Here is a 21,036-nt window from a genome sequence, read left to right on the forward strand (position 1 = left end):
ATGACGAAGATGATGACGTTAGGACGGGTAAACTGCATTATAATTGCACCAGAAGTTTCTTTCCTTTCGCCGCGGAAAATACTACTACTAGCATGAAGTATTAGTGTGGTTTCTGACTCAAAAAATTATGCGACTCGACACGTGTTGCAGTCATTATTATTGTAATTTCGAACCCAAAAAAAAATAAAGTATGAAAGGTGGGTAGAAGTCATCGACACGGCATGAGTTTTCATATTTGAGTCTATCTAACGATGCACCTGTTAACCTGTATTTTTTAGAAAAACAATAATATTAATTGTGAATAATATATAAATGTATAGAATAATAGTAATTGTTAGTATGTATAAATAAATAATAAATTGAGTGATATTTCAGGTGTATCAATAAATGCTTATTTAGAGTACCGTTAAAAAAAAAATTCTTTATATTTATGGACACAAGCCATCATGATATTAACTAGCTGGTTACATCTGGATGATGGAAATATGCTGGAGATATATGTTACTACTATTTCCTAGTTTCCTTTTACCTTTACTTAATTTTGCTGTTTTATAATTGAAATGAGGGTTAAGTTTTTCTAAATTCAATATTCTTATTGAGAAAATCAACATAAATACATTCTTCTATCTTACCCATTGCTTTGCTCGTCTAAGCCTTTCCTTCGTGAATCCTGCACTAAATTCTACTCCGACCATGTGTCCTTGCTCATATTACAATTTACAAGCACACAATTTTCTCAATCTTTAGCCAGCATACATCAATTTGACAACAATAAAGTGTTGACCCTCAGTTTGTGTATAATTGCAAAGCACTTGAGCATTAAACTCCTACAATTAGTTAATGGGAATTGCTGCATATGGATTGGGATGACGAGTCTTTCTTCACCTTTTCGTTTCTTAACAATTATTGGCCTTTCACCGCCACCATAAATGCATCCTTTTTTTTGGAGTAAATTTTATATACATTGACTGACAGTGTATACACTATCACCCCGTCTGATTCATGACATGCGTGTAAACAGTAAATTTTAAATTCAAATTTTGCATGGTTATCATTCATCCAACGCTGACAGTGTACATGCTGAGAAAAGATTACCCCTTTTATTTTTTTCACCACGACTGTGAAAAAAGTTCTAATAAAAAAAAAGGGAAAAAAATTAATCTCAATCGTACCGCCACCGCAATAATAATAATAATTAAAAAAGAAAAGGAAAAAATGCATCTCACGCAACCTTAATAAATTTTAATTACCCTTCTCCGAGTCGAGGAAGGACTTTGGAAAGCGCTTCCAAAATTGTATAAAAAAGACCCGCCCCGAGCCACGTTCCAATTTTCGTCCCTCGCTACTCAACAAATTCTCAGGTATACTATCTCTGCACAAGAAAGGAAAAAAAAAAAACCCCTAATTTCTCTCTCCGTCAGATCGATTTATTTACTATCCTTCAATTCAGCAAATTAAAATCACCACACCAGTGATTCGTCTGCTCTTATTTTGAAGTAGTATTATTATTACACGCAGCAAGAAAGGAAAAATAATTACTAGTAGCAACAAAAACTCTGATCGAGTTTTGAAGAGTAAATCGAAGATGGTAGCGGAAGCAGCAGCAGCAGATATATTGTTTCATCAAAGCGTTTCGGTTCAATATCATCTTTGCGTTTCTTCCAAGAAGATGCCGCCGTCTCCCATCGAAATCGATGCCCTGCCTACTCCGCCGACGACTCCCACCACCGTCTTTCAAGCCGCTTCTGGCGTCCAAATCTCTCGCTCTGAATCCGTACGTCTCTCTGTCTACTACGATTTTACTTCTCTTTCTATTCATATGCACTTCCAGTTTTGTTTGTTAGTTTAGAATTGCTTGATTTTTTTTTTTTCGTTTGCTGTTCAAATTAGGGTTTCTGGTCCACCCCCACCCACCCCCCGGTTTATTGACCTGATTATTGGGTTTTTTTTTTGGGTTTGTTGGATTTAGTTACTATTCCTCCGCTAGATTTCTGTCAAAATTGTCTCTTGTCTGGAGTGGGTTTAGGTTTTTACCTTCTGATTGTCAAGTTGTGTTCTTTGCTTGCTTATCAGAAGTTTTTTTCCTTAAAAAAAAAATGATTCTTGGACGCTGTTTTTTCCCTTTTTCTTCAATTATAAAAAGAGAGAGGAAAGTAAAAACTGTAAGGTTTCTGGAGTGGCCAGGGAATGAGGTTTATGATGCTCTACAATTACCATCAGGAATCAGAACTGTAACACCTCAGAAATTGTTACACAACTTAATGTTGATCGTGTATAGATATATTGGACTTCTCTTGGATAAGATGTAGTAAATAGCTGTATATGGTGAAGTATGCGGCTACGTCATACATTGTGATTCTTTCTAGCGAAGATCGCTCGCTCCTGCAAAACACCCAAGCACCGCATACCACAGACCACGTACCACGTTCGCTTTTGATACGCATTACACTTCAGTAGATTTTATTTGATGCTCTTGGGTGTTTAGCTAAAGATATACTTGCTGATTTTTGATGGTTCCCTCCTCCTGCCCTCCCCTTCCCCGCTCCCCCCCCCCCCCCTGCGGGAAAAAAAATCCTTTTATATAGCAAATTTTTTCAAATAATATTTCGCTTGCATGATAAATACATTTTCTAATTCGCTTTTTTATCTCACATACATCATATTACAAAAAGTGCTACATTAATTATTCCAAATAATATTTCAAACAATACTCTATCTAAACAACAACTTATTTCTGCAATTGCATCGACATGTATATTGTGCATTATATCTGACTTTCTATTTTATTAGTATCAGGCCCTGGGTTGCTCAGCTAGTATCCAAACTACAACTTTTGTAGACTCTCCAAGGAACATCAAGTTTCTTCCGACTATCCGTTCAGGAAGCCATACGGATACTGGTCGCCGCAGATCCAATGAAGATGAACACATTTGCATAGACGATCTCTCTACCCGTTTGGGTACTCTCTACACATGGCTTCTGCCTAGTTCATTTTATGCTATTTTTGATGGTCATGGGGGTTCTGATGCCTCATCTTATGTTAAAAAGAATGCCATGAGATTCTTCTTTGAAGATGCTGGGCTGCCAAAAAATTCTGATATCAACAAATCATTTTTGGAGGAGTTGGAAAATTCTCATCGCAGAGCATTTTTGGTTGCTGATCAAGCCTTGGCTGATGAACGTAGTATTGATGCATCCTGCGGAACGACAGCAATTACTGCTCTTGTACTTGGAAGGCATCTTTTAATTGCAAATGCTGGCGACTCTCGTGCTGTTCTGAGTAGGAAAGGAGATGCTGTTCAGTTGTCTCAAGATCATAGACCCTCCTCTGTTGTTGAAAGGAAGAGGGTTGAGGATTTAGGTGGCGTAATAGAATATGGATATCTAAATGGTGAACTTGCTGTTACTCGGGCTCTTGGAGACTGGTGCATGAAACTTCCTTTTGGCTCTGCATCGCCTCTGACTGCTGAACCAGAGGTACAACACATTTTGCTATCCGAGGATGATGAATTCTTGATCATTGGGTGTGATGGGATATGGGATGTTATGTCAAACCAGGACGCTGTCAGCCTGGTTCGTCGCAAGCTTAGGCTGCACGGTGACCCACAGCAGTGTGCCAGAGAACTCGTGGATCAAGCTCTATGCAGGGCATCAAGTGACAACCTCACAGTAATTGTTGTCTGCTTTAGTCCTGTAGATGGTCAAGATCCGGTTGCCTCTCAAAGACCGAGGCTCAGGTGCTGCAGCTTGTCTGAGGAGGCTAGGAGGAAGCTGCGCAGTTTACTGGAAGGCAACTGAATGTATGCTTCATATTGTTTTGTGGAACGAGACAAAAAAAAAAAAAAGAAGAAACAGTGTGTAAATAGACACAATTGTTCTGAAGAAATGATTTTTATCTGTTTTGTGGTTGCTTCAGATTTACCGAGAAAAAGCAGCCAGCAGTTTTGTGCGGGTAGGGATAGAAATGGTGGTGTTTGTAGCTGCATTTAAAATAAAAAAAAAAAAAAAAATTGTCTGTGTTTAGATGCAAGGAGTTCACTTGTACTAATGGTGAACTCAGTTTTGGAGCATCCTGTTTTAGGGGATGTCTTCCCTACACGTAAAAAATCAATTCTATTTATTCAAATTAGTTTCCAGTGTATCTTTGGTTTGGTGTGTGTGACTGTTTCCAGCTTTTCTCCGGGGAAGCATTTTACTTTCTTGTGGAATATGTGGCAAAAGAGATTTATTTTTATTTCTGAAAGACCCTGGACGGTATGGTGTGTATCTGGGCTGGGGTCTTAAGCAAGCTGGTTAGTGGTATAGGTTGGGACAAATTGCATTGGGGACGCTGCTGTACTGTACCGCGAATAATAAAATATCATCCATCCACAAGCAAATGATGGCTGATAATTTTTGTGAGGACCCAAATTCCTGGCCATGAGGACGGAGGATGTAGATGGATGGATGGTGCGTAATAGTAGCAAACAGCCACGAGCAGCCTATCAGAAAAGGAATGAGAGTACGCGTTGGGCGGCAGCCGAAGTAAACAAAAGAATAAAGAGGAGAAGAAAAGGAACATTTTTTAAAAAAAAAAAAAAATTGTTTGTGTGCTTTTTTACCACCCGCACTTTAATTTGTTTGTCCTCACACTTTTTCAATTTAACTGACAAAAAATTGACACAGAGAGGTCCTCTTAGCTAGAAGCCGAAGAGGAAAAAAAGAAAAAGAAAATAGATTAAAGATCCTCTGTTAACTCAGTGCGCTTTTGTTCAACTAACTGCGCATTAGACATAATTATTAGACAAATTGGATACAAATACCAACCAACAAAAGTCAAAGAGGACGGACGAATTGAATGGGCATATTAGTACTTTAAACTCGCACAGCTCACCTCATTGGGGAAAATGCACCAGTAATATGCTACCACTACTAGTCTTCTATTGAGGAGAGAGGGAAACAAAAAAGAAAAAAAAATACAAAATGGTCAAAAAAGAGGGAGCAGGCAGCGCGCCCTACTCCAGTCCTACACCGATCCAGTGATCCGATCCGCCCTTCAATCCTCCTCTCCTCTCCTCTCCTCGTCCTTGGCTGTTTGTTAGTTAATTGGTTAAAAGAGTATTTTTTTTTTTGCCTTTTCCTCCGGTCCAGATTGGATCCCGCCTATCCTCCTCCTCCTCTCCTCCTCCTCTCCGCCCTCAAATTATTCGCGGTTCAAGAAATGGCAATGGCCAGCAGCATCGCCAGACGAAAGGCCGCCTCGCCTTTTCTGTCCCCCAAAAATATCAAGTCCTGCTATTCTCTTTTTCTCACCACCAGAGGCTTCGCTTCCGCCTCTGATGACAACGACGTCGTCGTCATCGGTGGTGGACCCGGCGGATATGTCGCCGCCATCAAAGCTGCCCAGCTCGGTCTCAAAACCACCTGCATCGAGAAACGTGGCTCTCTCGGCGGCACCTGTCTCAACGTCGGCTGTATTCCTTCCAAGGTACCTCCTCCTCCTCCTCCTATGTTTTCCCCTTTTTTGGGTTTCTTCTCTCTCCCTCTTTCTTTACATCGCTTCTGCTTCTTCTTCTTTTTTCCATTTGTTTTTTTTTCTCTCAAAGACTTTTATAGGATTCCACCAAATCTATTTATTTTTGTTATTTATTTGTCTCTTCAACCGTTCAATTGTTTTTTCGTTTTTCCTTTTTTTGTGGGTGGGGGGGGGGGAATTTTGATTAGCTGAGCTTATGATAGATTGATGAGGCTGTGAATTCTGATTTATTTCTGTTGTTATAATATCTTTTCTTTTTCTAATTTAATGAATGCAATTTCGAATTGAGCTGCTCTTTCTTTCTCTTTTCTTTTCTTTTCTTTTAAGTTCTTCCTAAGTGAGGTTGAAGTTGGTGGTGAACTGCTGAAATTTTTATGGAGCTTTGAATACTTTGAATTTGATTTCGATGAACCTGTGCATTTCAGAGAACAATTCACCTTGGGTGTACCTCAAGTATTACTATCTATGTCACTATGTGACTTGACTGCTGATTCTGATTTTTTTTCAAACTAAGCAATAACTGATATTAAATTGCTGAAATGTCCGAAAAGGGAAAAGGGAAAGGTCGAACTTATATTGCAGATACACTTGACGATTTATATCAGTAATAATTAGTGTGCAATTATAGAGTGTAAAGCGTTTCTTTTGTGCTTTCTCGGTGCCACTAGGGCGAAGTATGCTCTTCATATTCACAACTTCATTTGCAACGTACAAGTTACTGTATCTTAGAGGGGTGTTGTATGTTGTTGCGATGATTTTTTATTGTACGTGCTGTTAAACTAATTAGCTTGTGCAATGTGGTGGAAATTAGGCATTCTCCTATTAAGGCTCATCTATGAGAAACATGGCAATCTAGATGTTCTTGATTGGTTTGAGGTAGTTCTTCCTCCAGTAATAATCACCTTGTGATTCGGTAGGATATCTGAGCTGCATCTATATTCTTACTGATTTGGCTCTTTCTTAGCATTCCACTTAAAAAAAAAAAAAAACTCATCGTCTTAATATTCTTATAAGTCTCTGCCTGTGAAATACATGGGAAATTTCCAAAGGTTGTCGCTGAGTGTTTTAGGTTTTCACATTATCTCATTTGCTATTCATGTCTTTGAATTCAAATTTGTTTTTCTCGAAATGATTGCAGGGCCATCCTTTACAATAATTGAATAATCATCGAGCGGACTCACGCTCATGGCTATTTTTGACAGCATAAATGTTGCTTTACTTTCCGCCCTTGCCCATCTGGTTGATAATTTTGCTAAATTTTGAGATAGCTGACCAGTTTTGCAGTTTACCTGCCATAACTGGTACCTTATTCTGGATTTGCTGCTGAACTTTAGCAAATTTATCCTTGTTTTACAGGCACTTCTTCATTCGTCACACATGTTCCATGAAGCCAAGCATTCTTTTGCCAGTCATGGAGTGAAACTCTCTTCTGTTGAAGTTGATCTACCAGCTATGTTGGCCCAGAAAGATAAAGCTGTGTCGAACTTGACCCGAGGTATTGAAGGTCTGTTCAAGAAGAACAAAGTCAACTATGTTAAGGGTTATGGCAAATTTCTCTCCCCTTCGGAGGTTTCTGTTGACACCATTGAAGGTGGTAATACTGTTGTGAAAGGGAAGAATATAATAATCGCCACTGGTTCTGATGTCAAGGGTCTACCCGGTGTAGCCATTGATGAGAAGAGAATTGTGTCATCAACTGGTGCATTGTCCTTGTCAGAAGTCCCCAAGAAACTGGTTGTTATTGGAGCTGGGTATATTGGCCTTGAAATGGGCTCTGTTTGGGGGCGTCTTGGCTCTGAGGTAACTGTTGTTGAATTTGCACCTGATATTGTTCCAACCATGGACGGCGAAATCCGCAAACAATTCCAGCGTGCCCTTGAGAAGCAGAAGATGAAATTTATGCTCAAAACCAAGGTTGTATCAGTTGACACTGCTGGGGAGACAGTGAAGTTGACGCTCGAGTCAGCTGATGGTGGTAAACAGAGCACTCTTGAAGCTGATGTTGTCCTTGTATCCGCAGGAAGAATTCCGTTTACTGCTGGACTTGGATTGGACAAGATAGGTGTTGAAACTGACAAGGCTGGTCGGATCCTAGTCAACGAAAAATTTGCCACAAATATCCCTGGGGTATACGCTATTGGTGATGTTATTCCAGGACCAATGTTGGCGCACAAGGCAGAAGAGGATGGTGTTGCATGTGTGGAATTCATTGCAGGGAAGGAAGGTCACGTGGATTATGATATGGTTCCTGGAGTTGTTTATACACACCCTGAGGTGGCATCTGTTGGAAAAACTGAGGAGCAGGTGAAGGCCCTCGGGGTCCAATATTGTGTTGGAAAGTTCCCTTTCATGGCAAACAGCAGGGCCAAGGCAATTGATGATGCCGAGGGAATTGTCAAGATACTTGCAGAGAAGGAGACTGACAAGATATTGGGTGTCCATATAATGTCACCGAATGCTGGGGAGCTTATTCACGAGGCTGTGCTAGCTTTGCAGTATGGGGCAGCAAGTGAGGATATTGCTCGTACTTGCCATGCACATCCCACAATGAGTGAGGCTCTTAAAGAAGCTGCCATGGCAACATATGACAAGCCCATTCACATATAGATGCCTTATATCTTGTTATTATTGCTTTATTTTCCCTCTGAGAATTATGATGACTTGGAAAGGCTTTCTGATTCCTTCCTGTTACTTTAGTACATCACTTGATTGAAAAATATCTACTTTTCTTGTTGCTCTTCCCTCATCTGGGATCGAAGTACCGAGTGGGAATATTTCCTCTTCGCATGTTGATATGCAAAATAACCTAGAGGTGGACATGGATTTAAACATTTCTGAGTTACTCTGCACTAATTTCACGGCTACCTGGAGTAGATGTTTTGTTACTGTTCATTGTGTTATGTACAGAAGGTAGAAGCCTTTGCTTAATGTTGGTTGTGTCATATAAAGGAGGAACAATCTGCAGCGACATTTTGATAGTCTTAATTTGCAAGAGCCGCCAAGACTTGAGATTGAAACCTCCACCTTGTCACACACCTTAAGACATAATACAGCTGATGATGAGAGCCTTACAGGAATCTTTTGAATCTTGCTTATTGCACTCTACATATGTATACGCAAGGAAGGATTACATGGATCAAGGAGGGATCCGTAGCTTCTGTTCAAGCAGTTTATGTACAGCCGTGTGTATGACCCCTACTATTGCAGGAGGCGTGATTATGAAAACCTAGAGAGCAGAGCAGCAGCTGCCTTTGATGGTCCTATAACTTTGTGACGAGAATTTCAAGAATAATCAACTTAAGAGGACCACAACAACCTCTACATTATAGTCTGACGGTCCAAAATTTTTGTGATGTTATTTTGATGACTATATATTGTTTGATCAAAGGAGGTCAAGTGTGAGGACAAATGATTTCATGCTTTAATATTACCGTCATATCAGTCTCATTTTTAAAATCCAAATGTCCTTGTACCATTTGCCTTGTAATTTCAACTTATCTTTGCAGAAGTTGCACATAAATTGTTTTGCTTGCAGCTGTTCTCCTTGCATGCCCGACTCAAGTGCCCTTTCATGCAGTGGTTTGTCGTCGATCCCAAAATCTAGCAGCATTTTGCTTAAGCTTTTTAGGATCTGATCCGCGTAGTAGAGCAGACAAACTCACACAGCTGTACTTCATAACTGTGGATTCGGCATTATTAATTACCACAGAAACCAAATTGAAGATTGCTATCACTCATTTATCCAAGAGTTGAGGGCTCAATTTTTGGACTGCTTTGAATACTATTCTGATGCACTGGGTGCTCAAAGACAAGCCACGAGATTTTTTTGCATTCTGAGCAGTATCTTCCAGTTAGTATTTTTGATGGACAGCAGTCTCTGCGTATGCTGTTGACTGCAAGAAAACTTTCGAACTGCCATCAGATGTAAGAGCCCGCTTCGAATGAAAATTTCAGCTTGAAGAAATTCGGGAATATGGTTGGGATTACATTTTCCTTTATAGTGACGAACCAGAGCTACATTAATGTAACAGCACGAGTTGCTTCATCCTAAGATGAACGATATATTGTAGCAAGTTCTAGCATGCGATTACAATAGTGTCAGATAAGCTTATGTTACTGGTAGAGCAACAAAAAACAGTAGGCAGTATGCGTCCTCAGGATCCTACTCAATCTGCATACTCCTTTTATTGGCCACCACGAATATACAGAAACAGAATCAGTATCCACCGAAGGACCCAATCAAATATGGGGAATTCATACATCTCTTAGGATCCGAAAAACATGTGATTTTATTTAAAAACATATATTAGTTCGCAAGTCCAGCCAAAAGAAGTATAATTCAAATGTTTATCCTTTCTTTTTTTGGGTCAAGGAAACTGTATACCAAAGCAGAAACAGGTGCTTATCTTAAACAGTACCAAGAAAAGGTGAGCTGCTTGAGCATCATTCAACAGCAAGTAGCTTCTGATACAAGTGAATGCATAGTAAAGTTTGTAGGGTGTTGAATGAAGAAGATTTCTGCCCAAATATTTAAAGATGGACTACTGTAGGTTTGTAATCAATGACAAGGACTTTGTCTAGTTGAGGGAGCAACAGATTAGCATATTCAACATGAGCTGGATGACCAATATACTCAGCAATCCCTTCGGTACTCTCAAAGATGGACTCAAAGATGTGAGTAAAGCCTTGGTGCAAATTCTCAATGCTCACATCCTTACCCCTGCAACAAAGGGAGCCATAGCAAGATATCTTAGATTCTGTACAACTGTGCATGAGATGAAACTCACTCGTCATACCAAAATGACCCTTTTCTGACATTCAAATTGAAATATACTAAAATGGCAGCTACTCCTAGAAACAGAAATGGCATTAAGAACAAATGAAATTTTGATGTTGAGTTGTTCCCCTTCCCCCTCCCCCCCCCCCCCCCCCAACCCCCCACCACAAAAAATAAAAAAGAATAATGGCCAATAGCAGAAGCAGAAGCAATCCCCATAGCCAGAACCCTGAAGCTCAAAAATAAGTCAAGATCGTAACTTTAAGACAACAGATGTAACAACACAAGCTGGAAAGGGTCTAAATAAGCATTCCAAGATTCGAGCAAATTCACATAAACTTACGATCCACCACAAAACGAAGATTTGACTTTATATATACACATGTAACAAAACGCTATGATGATTGAAAGATGGAAAACTTGAAACAATCAGCAAGATTTGATTCTGGGGAAGAAAAACCGAGTGAAATCTGAAAACAAGAAAAGATTGAGGGCCTATGGATTAATTGGGAGAAAGTAGTCAGTCAGTACCATGAAAAAGACTTCATAGGTGGGATGAGATTGACGAGATTGGCGTAGCCCTTGATGAGTTGGTCAATCTCATCTTCTGAGAGCCCATCTTTGAACTTGGCTAGGAGTACGTGCCTCACTTCACCTTTGGCCTCCTCCATCTCCGCTGCTCAACTCTGTCTGCGTCTACAGCTGCTCTGTAATCGTTACTGCAAGGAAGGATGGAAGTCTTTTAATGAGCTGAACTTCTAAAACACTCCAGACTCCAGAGGTGGGCTTCGGGGGTTAGGTGGAAGCCCTTTCAAGTTTGGTGACCAACCAATATACGTATTCACGAGTGTGGGCTGCCTCAACTCCAACCAGCAGCTGGGGTTTGCTTTTCCGTAAAATCGTTCTAGAAAAACATCGTACTTATGGCAATTAACAAGAAAAACATCTGGGGCATACTCCATCCACTCTAAGTAAAGCAAAGTCGACTGTTTTGATTGAGCCATAAGTTGATATGCACACCTCCATTAATTAATATGTACTCAAGGGGTTGAAAATTGGAATGGGCGTTTATTTTTTTTTAGATTTTTTGCCTTTCTTTTTTGCCCTTTTGTTATAAAGCAGAAGACGATTTTGTTGAGAAAAAAGAAGAGGACATCGGCCTCTTGACTAGAGTAGAGTGATTAAAAACTACTCCTACATTAGTAGTACAGTAGCAGAAGTTCAGCTGGAATACCATACAAAGTAATACAGTACATCAGTTGAAATTATTTCAGATTCTCTCCCTAACTATTGGGCTATTACAGTACATATATTATATAGTCCACGTGCAATTGTACAATCATACCACGGGCAGACTAATTATTACAATCCAAGATTTATTTATTGTATATCTTCAGAGGATTACTCTTGCTACTTCTTGGTGGTAATCATCGCTAAGGCCACATTATTGGATGGATGGGAGTGGGACTAGATCAAATCTGGAAGGAAGACTTGTGCCCTAATAATAAATAAGTTGGTTTTAAGGCTGACAAAATTCATTAGGCAGCCGAGGGAGCAGTCGCATAGTGAACGAGGCCAGCAGCATCGGAAAGCGCTGCAACTGTTTTTTCTTTCTGATCATCATTTCCACCACCTTCCTTGTTAATCTTGGAGGGTGCATCAGCAATGTTGACGTAGTCCAGGGATTCATCTTCGTATATATCCCACCATTTCTCCACCAGCATCTTTATGTCTTCTCTCTGCATGTTTTCTTCTTTCCCTGTGTACCTCCAGGGCTTTGATCCCTGTGCGTACCCAAAATTCATCATTTCAATAATATTAACCCAGGCTAAGTATTGATACTACATCATTTCAAGTTTCTTTTTTACACACCTTTTCTCAAAACTGATCACTTTTTCATACCATGCAGTTCAGGTTAGCAAAACAGAAAGATAGTAGTAGTTTACTACTGGACTACTAGCAAATAGCAATCAAGTTGTAGTCTCCACTTACCGCAGCACAGTAGTGAACAACCTTGACGCTGTCAAGGTCAATGTTCTCGGGATGTCGCCACAGCATTGCCAAAACCAGGTTGTAGACCGGAGGAATCGGGCGATAAATGTCCCTGAAGAACATGTTCAGAAAGTCCTGCATGTGTACATGAAAATATGGATGGCATCAGCAAACCAACAATGAATCGATTTGCTTCTTTGTATAACGACTTGTGGTGTGGGACGCCAATTGCATTACTAGTTATAAGGCTATAGCTCATTTGGACATCATTCACTTTGAGAGCCAGCTAGCCTCTACATTCCATTATTCATTCATCTCATGTTGGACTGGTACTCGATCGCATCTATCTAGTTTGGTAATCTAAGCTAAATCTTGAGAATCAGTGCCCGCACAGTACTAGCACACATACCTGTTCTGCGAATGTAGTTGGAGAAGTGATCTTGACGGTTTCCAAAAGACGGTGATAAGTGGACAAATTTGGTTCATAAACGAACATGCCGGCATTGAAATACAAGGGTGGTGGTGCTCCCAACTCTTCTGGCCACTGCACCCTTTGTGGGGATTGTTGGCAATAACCGATCTGGTACTGAATTGTATTGCTCCAAGTTTTTTCGCAAAAGCAGTCCATAACAGCATAAAACTGCCCGTCCGGATACTCAAACAAGTGATCAATGTTGTCAAAAACTTGAATGTCCCCATCCAAGTATATCATCTTGCTATACTCTACAAACTGCAACATCGTTAATCATGAATTAGTGTGTAAGATTTACTTGCTTGCTCATTATAATTAGGACTACCAGCTATTTTTATTAGGCCGATTTTATTTAAAGACAGTACTTCAGCAGTTGTTGGCTAGAATCAGCATTGATCAAGTTAAAGTGCAGTGCTCTCGAAGCCTTGTGCATGGCAAGACTTGATAATCAATTAACGTGCACGACAATTGAAGGCTGAAACACACGAATTTTGGCCTAAGGAGACTCGTCCACCAGTGCCTATAAGATAGAAGTACTTCTGGAGTAGGACCTTTTCTTCTTTTTTTTTTCCCTTTTTGGAAAGAAGGTGGGGAAAATGAGCAAGGACAAAGGTAAAGTGAGAGAATTATCAAGCAGTGAGCGAAAATAAAACAACAATGAAGAAAGAGCTTAAATAGGAGCCTTTTCGACTCGTCAATTCATGGTTGGAACTGTAGGTAGCTGAATAAACCTAATTACGAAAAAAAGGGAACTAATTATACTACTAAAAATCTAATGAGATGTTGATTTACCAAACTAAGACTCTTTTGGTTTGACAATTTGGCTAGTCAAACGACAAAGGAAAACCATCGCCACCTCGAAAACAAAGGCAAGGCAACTACATCGATCCATTGTATGTACAAACACAGTAAACTTGGACCAGAATAGACAAGTAGTGTATGTCTTCCTGTACATTTGTTTATGTGGCAAGACTCAACAGTCGTTTCATAGATGCTGCTCAGAATCAGAATTGGATGATCAGAAATAACACTTCTTTGTGCCAATTAATTAAAAGGAGCAACAGAAATGCTAAAAACAGTGTACAAACAAGATCGAAGTACTACATGCAAGTGAGAAGAGATGCATGCTTCACAGAATTAATTGAAGAGCAGGCACTAACCTCCCAAATCCGAAGTTTCGAGTAGTTGATGACATAATATGCCATGGCAAATTGAGTTTGATTTTCAGGGGGATATACTGGCTCAATCTCCCGAACTACACAGCCTTGAGACTCTAGAATTTGGCGATGTTCCTCTGGGACATCAGGCAACGCAGCTACCACCAGAGGGTAAGCGGTGTTGCTCTTTCTTAAACCCTTGGCTAATCCCACAACTCCTTTCCAATAATCTCCACTTCCTGCCAAGAATGTCACAAACGCCCTCTTAGTTGGCTGCACTTCCTTTTCCATCAATACTGATGAAACCTTTTCAAAGTTCATTTCCATCGATCCCTGCAATAATATACAGCAAACTGGACTAAATTAAACGGCTAATGAGAAGGAGAAACAAATTTTATTTTCTCTGTTTTTTTTTTTAGAAAAGAAAATTGAGCTTTGTAGAAGGTAAAAGGAAAATTTTGGGAAATCGCAAAAGAAGAGAAGATGGATGGAATTAATTTGTTATGCACAGAAGTTGGTGGAGGGCTTCTGTATTTATAATGAAACATGCGTGCTCCGTGCGGGCAATATATTACAGGGATTGCATTTTCATGCAAAAAAGTAAAGAATCTGGGCACTGGGAACTGGAAGTATGATTGAAAAACCTTTTTCCGAAAAGATTTTGATCATGTTTAACACGTGTTCTACGGAAGGATGATGATTCCGTTGTTGTTGTCGGTTAATTCATCTCAGAGTGCTGTTACATTTGGATATGGACGAGGAAGGTAGCAATTACATAAACTATCATTTCCTATCTTTCTCTCCTCCTTTAGTTAACTAAACTAAATTAACTAAAGCTACCGAATAGAATACTGCTACTTGCCCTTTTTGGATTCCAGTTTTTGCTGATACGGGCTGTTCTTGGATTCCAGTTTTTGCATGATAAGCAAGCAAACTAAGTCATAACCCTTCATGTTTTATATCTCGTACGTGTACGCATCATATATTCCACCTAATCTAGTTCCTTCCAAACTGCTTAATCAATAGTTTGATTGGTGTCTGATTTCGTTGCTAGATTCTCACTTTTCTTTTGGAACGACATTACCTTTTCCAAACACATGGCATGGCATGGTTGTAGGAGAAATACCGGATTGATAGATTCTCAATCTACCTTTTTGTCAAGGCTTGGGATATTCTTCTTGCTTTTGCCTTTTGGATCCAAACCCTTTTTTGCTTTTTGGGGTTGTTGTAGTCAGTAGATTAATTAGGTGGAAGGCGTCCTCTAATTGCTGCACGTTACCAAACTTGTCACAGAGTGTATTATTGAATTTATATGTTACCATTGACACCACTCAATTTCTCATTGTTGCATGCATAACTTATAATCTATAGGGATATTTTCAGAAACTTCCCTCGAGGTTTCTGACAATTTCACCTAGTACCTTTAAGATTTTCAACACGCTCCTAATCTTGTGTATAGGAATACATCACACAATTAAACATTTAATGGAAACAAAAACAAGATTCACTCGTGAAATAACTAATTATGTCCTAAACACAAATTTAACATATTACAAATGAATTGTAACTTTGTTTCGAGGACCCAGAGATGAATAGAATAAGATGTAAGTTGAAGGCTTAAAAAAGGACGGGGCTTGGTGTTGGTACTTGATCAATATTTTGAGAGATAGGATGCTATATTAATGCAGTTAGTGAAATTTTTTGAGTTTAATAGTGCTGATTTTTTTTTCTTTTGTAACTTAGATTGAAGTTTTAGAATTTAGGAGGTGATGATGGTGGTGGTCATGGTGATATGTGGGAATATGAAAAGTTTAAAATAATAGAGATGAGGGTTGAGAGAGTGGGTTTGAGATTTTGTGTATTGTTCCATATTTCCTTTAAAGAATTTTATAAGAAGGTTTTTTATGAGGGTCCTTTTGGGTTATTCTTTCAAAATTTTGATCATTGATATTTTTGAAATATCAAGGGAATTAGATGAAGTTATATATTAAAAACCTCAAGGAGGTTTATGAAATTATCACTAATCTATACGACTGTATACATGCAGGCATGCCACCAAAGTTCTCCTACCCATGCAAATGAGTTTGGTCGTCCTAATCATAAAGGTTCTTCTTTTGTCAAATTTAGTGCAGCACTTTTTAAGTCTCCAGTGCTGCCGCATATGCATGTCTGGCTTTTTTTAAGTTCATGATCATTGCTTCACTCTTTACTTAGTCTGGATATTAAAAATGTGAATTCATAGCTCGCGGAATATCAAAAAGTAATTGGGAACGCAAAACTGATTAAAAAAAAAAAAAAACCCAGTTTGTGAAATTCTGGAGCAAATTTGAGTTTGAAAATTTATTTGGAGATCAGAAAGAAAAGAAAAGACGCCCTTTAATCAGAGCAGAATATCATGTTCCACTTCCACACGGGTATGATCTGTCAAGAGAGGGTGAGGGTGGTGATGAATTTGGTTTGAGAATTGAGATGGATGGATGGATGGATGGATGGTTGGTTGTGGTGGTGTGCATGATGATGAACATGAAAAGGAGCGTGCCACGCCGACGCTGGGGAATCAAAATGCATTTCTTTTAATCATCAAAGAAAGTCAGTCGGATTCCACTTTCATTTTCTCCGGAATTAACAAACGTGTACAGGCCAGCTTGGTGACCAAAGGTAAAGCAAAGCATTCCAAATTTCCAGAATCTGCAGGCAAACGAAAACTTCACAATACAAAGATTGTGTGCTGTGCTGTGCTGTGTAAAAAAAAAAAATCACAAGAAAATTTATGATGATGATATACAGAAAGAAAGTTGAAAGCTAGTACCGTCTCAGTGTATTAACCAACCCTCAGTATGCCCTCCTCATTCAAGATTTATGGGCGGCCCCTGATATGGAAGGAAGAAATCTCCATTTCGAGCTCGCTCAATTAACTCTTTCTCGTAAATTAGCTTTGGTCTGTTGTCTCAGCTCAGCTCAGTCAGCTTAAACACAAATTTGCCCCGACACCAACCCCTTTCTTCACAGAAACACACAGCGCCGAAAGTCACTGAACCTGAACGCCCCCAGGCCCCTGTTTCCTTCCTATCGAATAGTATTCTTGATCTCCCTCAGTTTCTTTCTGCAAATTACTACATTAAAAAAGAATTTCTAAGCCCTCCATTGGAAAGTTTCAACATTTGTCTTCGCTAAGAAGCCCACCAAAATTGATCACAGCATGTGTGGTGGCCATTTCTTTCTTCAATGGCCCAATACCATTTCAGAACTAGATGGGCCTAATGCTTCTATCTCTCGAGCCCACACTTCATACAAACAAACTAAAAAGATGAATGGTTGGAGTAAATAATTAATTATTATTTGACTTCCCCTATCCATATTTGACCTCCACCTCCACCTCCAATCAAACTCCCTATAGAAAAGCCAGTCTTGAACAACAAAAACATACTCACCACTCCGCTTGCGAGTGTGTGTATTTTGATTTTGTGCCTGTTAAACCCCCCAAAGAGAAAGAAAAAAAAAAAGAAGAGTAAAGATGGCATCTTTGGCTCAACATTTTGGTGGGCTGAAACGCCCGCCGCTCTCCACGAGCCTCAACACTAATTCAAACAACCGCTGCTCTACCCATTGTCTCGTCTCACCCAAACAGAACCACCACCAGCAGCAGCCCAGAAGAGGACGAGTACTAGTTGTAGCAGCAGCTGCCGGACCAGTGGCTGTCTCCAACGCACAGACCAGAGAGCGGATGAAGCTCAAAGAAATTTTTGAAGACGCCTACGACAGGTGCCGCACTGCCCCTATGGAAGGTGTCGCCTTTACGCTCGAAAACTTCCACGCTGCCCTTGATAAGTTCGACTTCGATTCTGAAATTGGTAGCAGGGTAAAGCCTCTTATCCTCCTTTTTTTTTCCCCTTTCTATATTCTCCTTGTTGTATTTTCTGTATGTTTTAGTTGAATGGGGTTGAGCTTGTGTAATTCTGATTCTTGTGTGATTTGACTCGTTAAAGATTGGATACTTGTGTTGTTGTTAATTTGGGAATTTGCGGGGTCAGTTGCTCATCGACTCTGGGGAGAAGAGGTTTTTTTCCCTGCATTTTGGTTTTGTAAAGTTGGCGTACAAATGCATTTATATCGTAGCTCGGCATGCGTAGTAAGAGTCTTGTTTCCGGTTGTAGATGGAAAATGCTATGTTTGGTTTGGATTGATGAGGTCAGCTAGAGTAATCTTATTAGAAATAGCCTTGTTGGTTGTGTTTTCCTGTCGGTGAATGCAGAACGTGCGTTGATTTGTGGTATTAGAGACTGGATATCCATTGAACAATGGGAAGGAGGTAAACTTGGCCATGAGAAGTGGGGAAAAAATCATTATAAAATGGATATTGGTTGGTAACTGAGTCCAAAAGGGGTACTTATATTGTGGATCGATTTTTCAAAGTTGGAGATGTCTTTTTTTTTTTTTTTTTAGCTCAGGGTCAGGCTATCAGATACACTAATACGGTTATTAGAGATATCTAGAGTTGCGATCAGATGCATTCCCTTTTAATTTGTAAAATTACGGTTCTTGGATGATGGATGGGAGAGAGATAAAACTGTGTTTTTTTCTCGGCTGATGCTTTAGTCGTTGCAGTTGCTAAACTTCAACCAAATGCTTCTTTCCAGGTCAAAGGAACAGTTTTTGCTGTAGATGCAAATGGAGCCCTTGTTGACATTACTGCAAAATCATCAGCCTACTTGCCTGTGAACCAGGCATCAATTTACAGGATAAAGAGTGTAGAAGAAGCTGGCATAGTGCCCGGTCTTTGTGAGGAATTTGAAGTCATTGGTGAGGTTGAAGCTGATGACAGTTTGATACTGAGCCTGCGTGCTATCCAGTACGAGCTAGCATGGGAAAGATGTAGACAGCTTCAAGCTGAAGATGTTGTTGTCAAGGGTAAGGTAGGTTTTCTGCACCAAAAGCTGCTATACTTAGGTTTATAACTTGTGTGTTATTTGTTGGGATTCCTCTATCCTTTGCCGTTTTTCTGTTTCGAAACTGCATTTAGTATTCCCTATCGTGATAGCTCGTAGTCGTCAATAAAATCAGCTAATAGAAGCATTTGCTTTTCTCAGTAGTAATACAACTTGTAACTTTCGTTCTGTCGTATACATTGGCAGGTAACTGGTGCGAATAAAGGTGGAGTAGTGGCATTGGTTGAAGGCCTTGTTGGGTTTGTTCCCTTCTCGCAAATATCAACGGTTAGTTTCTCGCTTAGGCATGCCTTATTTTACTAACTTCATTTTGAAATGAAAGAAAAAGATCTAGGAGAATGCTATACAGAATATTGTATATGCATCTATTGCGAGTCAGGTGGCTCCTGAAGATTAGAGAATGTCCGCTTCCTCTTAGATTTCCAACCTTGCCACTAAAGTTGTCTTGTAACTATAAATTACTGGAGATATAATGCATTAGATAATATAAAACAGTTTTTAAGATTTTCCTCATCTGCTCACCATGTTTCCTCAACTTGGCAGTATAAAAAGATAAGATGAGAAAGAAATAGAGGTAGGATGTATCTGCTGAAACAATTTAAGCAGATATTGACATAAGATTTACGTGATTAATCTATCAGAAATCAACTGCAGAGGAGCTTCTTGAGAAGGAGTTTCCACTTAAGTTTGTAGAGGTTGATGAAGAACAGTCGAGGCTCATCCTCAGCAATCGTAAGGCCATGGCTGACAGTCAAGCGCAGCTTGGAATTGGCTCTGTGGTTCTTGGAACTGTTCAGAGCTTGAAACCTTATGGTGCTTTTATTGACATAGGCGGGATCAATGGCCTTCTACATGTCAGTCAGATAAGTCACGATCGAGTCTCAGACATTGCAACAGTCCTTCAGCCTGGTGACACTCTAAAGGTACATATAGATATTTTTTTTATCTGTTTGTGGTTTCTTTTTGTAAGCAATTTGCAGTAAGGTGTTGTGTTCTAGGTGATGATACTAAGCCATGATCGCGAGAGAGGCAGAGTGAGCCTGTCTACAAAGAAGCTGGAGCCTACTCCTGGTGACATGATTCGTAATCCTAAGCTTGTCTTTGAGAAGGTAATGCGTTATTTGTTATAGCTAGATGTTCTGAAATTTGGCATCGTATACTTCTCAAAATAAAGAAAGTAACACAAAAATACTAAGATCGAGTAAATTTGTATTTCTTCTTCTTTTTTTTTTTAAGTATATTCGTTCTGTAGATGAAAGGGTTATAAATTTATACTTCTCTAATGTGACTAAAGAGCTGGGTTGTACTGTACGTGTCATATATTAGCTAAAGTTAATGAAGCAATCATCACGGGGAGAGCTATGAAAAATAATAATAGGCATCAACAAAGAAAAAACTGATGGTGATTACGTTTTCACAGGCTGAGGAAATGGCTCAAACATTCAGGCAGAGAATTGCACAAGCAGAAGCAATGGCTCGTGCTGATATGCTCAGATTCCAACCAGAGGTAATTTGTTTGGTAGCCAAATCCCCTTCCCCTGGAATTCTTTTTCGTCCGTTGTCAAGTAATAACAAATGCACAAAGCAAGTAAATTGGTGCTGGCATAGAAAGTTTTACTAATGCACTCTGCATTTCTTTTTCTATGTTGCTGTTGTTCATCTGGCAGAGCGGACTGACTTTGAGCTCTGATGGGATCTTAGGACCGCTAACCTCCGACTTGCCTGCAGAGGGTCTGGATTTGAGTGATATCCCTCCCGCCGATGATTCATCATGATTTACACATCTCGTAGCTTTATTTATACAACATGCATACAAGTGTACCCACCCGCTCGACTTTGTATTACCTCCTCGCGCGTAATTATTCTTTTATTTGGTGGATATCATATGTCAAATGTTCATCACACAAGAAATAACAAAGAAGTAAATGAGGAACACTAAGTTTTCGAGTCCCGTCATGAAATGTCAATTATTTTTGCTTCCTCTTGCCGTTTCCACTTTAACAACATGCATGAAAGAGGGGTACGGCAAGCAAGGATTTTTTATGCGGAAACAAAATTTAAAGAAAAAAAAAAACGAAAGAAAATACAGATGTATAGGTTGATGGAAAATAAAATTCTCCATCAGTTCAAATCATTTGGCAAGCTTCAGTTCCGAAATAATAAAATGTAGCAAGAGC

At 39.5% G+C, this 21,036-nt stretch overlaps 5 protein-coding genes across 8 annotated transcripts; 3 read left to right on the plus strand and 2 right to left on the minus strand.

Annotated features, from left to right (window-relative positions):
• The first annotated feature begins 1,305 nt into the window (after nucleotides 1-1,305).
• On the plus strand, nucleotides 1,306-4,141 carry LOC113736672 (probable protein phosphatase 2C 49). 2 transcript variants are annotated; one of them, XM_027263741.2, is made up of 2 exons: nucleotides 1,306-1,774; nucleotides 2,797-4,141. In XM_027263741.2, the coding sequence occupies exons 1-2, from the start codon at nucleotides 1,586-1,588 to the stop codon at nucleotides 3,796-3,798; spliced, it is 1,191 nt and encodes a 396-aa protein (XP_027119542.1). In that variant the 5' UTR covers nucleotides 1,306-1,585; the 3' UTR covers nucleotides 3,799-4,141. The 2 variants fall into 2 exon arrangements, with proteins under 2 accessions (XP_027119542.1, XP_027119541.1); XM_027263740.2 differs by having other exon boundaries at nucleotides 1,309-1,774; nucleotides 2,791-4,141.
• Nucleotides 4,142-4,930: 789 nt separating this feature from the next.
• On the plus strand, nucleotides 4,931-8,346 carry LOC113738016 (dihydrolipoyl dehydrogenase 1, mitochondrial-like). Its single transcript, XM_027265164.2, has 2 exons — nucleotides 4,931-5,467; nucleotides 6,872-8,346. The coding sequence occupies exons 1-2, from the start codon at nucleotides 5,201-5,203 to the stop codon at nucleotides 8,120-8,122; spliced, it is 1,518 nt and encodes a 505-aa protein (XP_027120965.1). The 5' UTR covers nucleotides 4,931-5,200; the 3' UTR covers nucleotides 8,123-8,346.
• A 1,434-nt stretch (nucleotides 8,347-9,780) lies between these two features.
• Nucleotides 9,781-11,189, minus strand: LOC113738018 (stress-response A/B barrel domain-containing protein HS1-like). Its single transcript, XM_027265166.2, has 2 exons — nucleotides 10,824-11,189; nucleotides 9,781-10,235 (listed from the first exon to the last, which is right to left on the minus strand). Exons 1-2 carry the CDS (start codon nucleotides 10,961-10,963, stop codon nucleotides 10,046-10,048), a joined length of 330 nt encoding a protein of 109 aa, XP_027120967.1. The 5' UTR covers nucleotides 10,964-11,189; the 3' UTR covers nucleotides 9,781-10,045.
• Nucleotides 11,190-11,503: 314 nt separating this feature from the next.
• Nucleotides 11,504-16,985, minus strand: LOC113738017 (galactinol synthase 2-like). Of its 3 annotated transcripts, none has more exons than XM_072084120.1 (5): nucleotides 16,723-16,985; nucleotides 13,917-14,246; nucleotides 12,694-13,014; nucleotides 12,285-12,419; nucleotides 11,504-12,076 (listed from the first exon to the last, which is right to left on the minus strand). In XM_072084120.1, the coding sequence occupies exons 2-5, from the start codon at nucleotides 14,238-14,240 to the stop codon at nucleotides 11,831-11,833; spliced, it is 1,026 nt and encodes a 341-aa protein (XP_071940221.1). In that variant the 5' UTR covers nucleotides 14,241-14,246; nucleotides 16,723-16,985; the 3' UTR covers nucleotides 11,504-11,830. The 3 variants fall into 3 exon arrangements, with proteins under 3 accessions (XP_071940221.1, XP_071940220.1, XP_027120966.1); XM_072084119.1 differs by lacking the exon at nucleotides 16,723-16,985 and adding an exon at nucleotides 14,998-15,027; XM_027265165.2 differs by lacking the exon at nucleotides 16,723-16,985 and adding an exon at nucleotides 14,558-14,675.
• Nucleotides 16,986-17,292: 307 nt separating this feature from the next.
• Nucleotides 17,293-20,810, plus strand: LOC113738020 (small ribosomal subunit protein bS1c-like). The gene is made up of 7 exons (XM_027265169.2): nucleotides 17,293-17,772; nucleotides 18,551-18,826; nucleotides 19,046-19,126; nucleotides 19,501-19,782; nucleotides 19,858-19,968; nucleotides 20,280-20,366; nucleotides 20,527-20,810. The coding sequence occupies exons 1-7, from the start codon at nucleotides 17,428-17,430 to the stop codon at nucleotides 20,632-20,634; spliced, it is 1,290 nt and encodes a 429-aa protein (XP_027120970.1). The 5' UTR covers nucleotides 17,293-17,427; the 3' UTR covers nucleotides 20,635-20,810.
• Nucleotides 20,811-21,036: the final 226 nt, after the last annotated feature.

Source organism: Coffea arabica, chromosome 3e (genome assembly GCF_036785885.1).
Source record: "Coffea arabica cultivar ET-39 chromosome 3e, Coffea Arabica ET-39 HiFi, whole genome shotgun sequence".
NCBI lineage: Eukaryota > Viridiplantae > Streptophyta > Magnoliopsida > Gentianales > Rubiaceae > Coffea > Coffea arabica.

What these genes read in the sequence shown, in the direction of transcription:
- LOC113738020 (XM_027265169.2), top strand. Translation starts at nt 17,428, where the DNA reads ATGGCATCTTTGGCTCAACATTTTGGTGGGCTGAAACGCCCGCCGCTC. An exon ending in ATTCTGAAATTGGTAGCAGG is followed by an intron (nt 17,773 to 18,550) that starts GTAAAGCCTCTT and finishes GCTTCTTTCCAG; the next exon opens with GTCAAAGGAACAGTTTTTGC. An exon ending in ATGTTGTTGTCAAGGGTAAG is followed by an intron (nt 18,827 to 19,045) that starts GTAGGTTTTCTG and finishes ATACATTGGCAG; the next exon opens with GTAACTGGTGCGAATAAAGG.
- LOC113736672 (XM_027263740.2), top strand. Translation starts at nt 1,586, where the DNA reads ATGGTAGCGGAAGCAGCAGCAGCAGATATATTGTTTCATCAAAGCGTT. An exon ending in AAATCTCTCGCTCTGAATCC is followed by an intron (nt 1,775 to 2,790) that starts GTACGTCTCTCT and finishes CTATTTTATTAG; the next exon opens with TATCAGGCCCTGGGTTGCTC.
- LOC113738017 (XM_072084119.1), bottom strand. An exon ending in CAACTACATTCGCAGAACAG is followed by an intron (nt 12,420 to 12,693) that starts GTATGTGTGCTA and finishes GTACACATGCAG; the next exon opens with GACTTTCTGAACATGTTCTT. An exon ending in TTGTTCACTACTGTGCTGCG is followed by an intron (nt 12,077 to 12,284) that starts GTAAGTGGAGAC and finishes GGGTACGCACAG; the next exon opens with GGATCAAAGCCCTGGAGGTA.
- LOC113738018 (XM_027265166.2), bottom strand. Translation starts at nt 10,963, where the DNA reads ATGGAGGAGGCCAAAGGTGAAGTGAGGCACGTACTCCTAGCCAAGTTC. An exon ending in CCTATGAAGTCTTTTTCATG is followed by an intron (nt 10,236 to 10,823) that starts GTACTGACTGAC and finishes CCTTTGTTGCAG; the next exon opens with GGGTAAGGATGTGAGCATTG.
- LOC113738016 (XM_027265164.2), top strand. Translation starts at nt 5,201, where the DNA reads ATGGCAATGGCCAGCAGCATCGCCAGACGAAAGGCCGCCTCGCCTTTT. An exon ending in TCGGCTGTATTCCTTCCAAG is followed by an intron (nt 5,468 to 6,871) that starts GTACCTCCTCCT and finishes CTTGTTTTACAG; the next exon opens with GCACTTCTTCATTCGTCACA.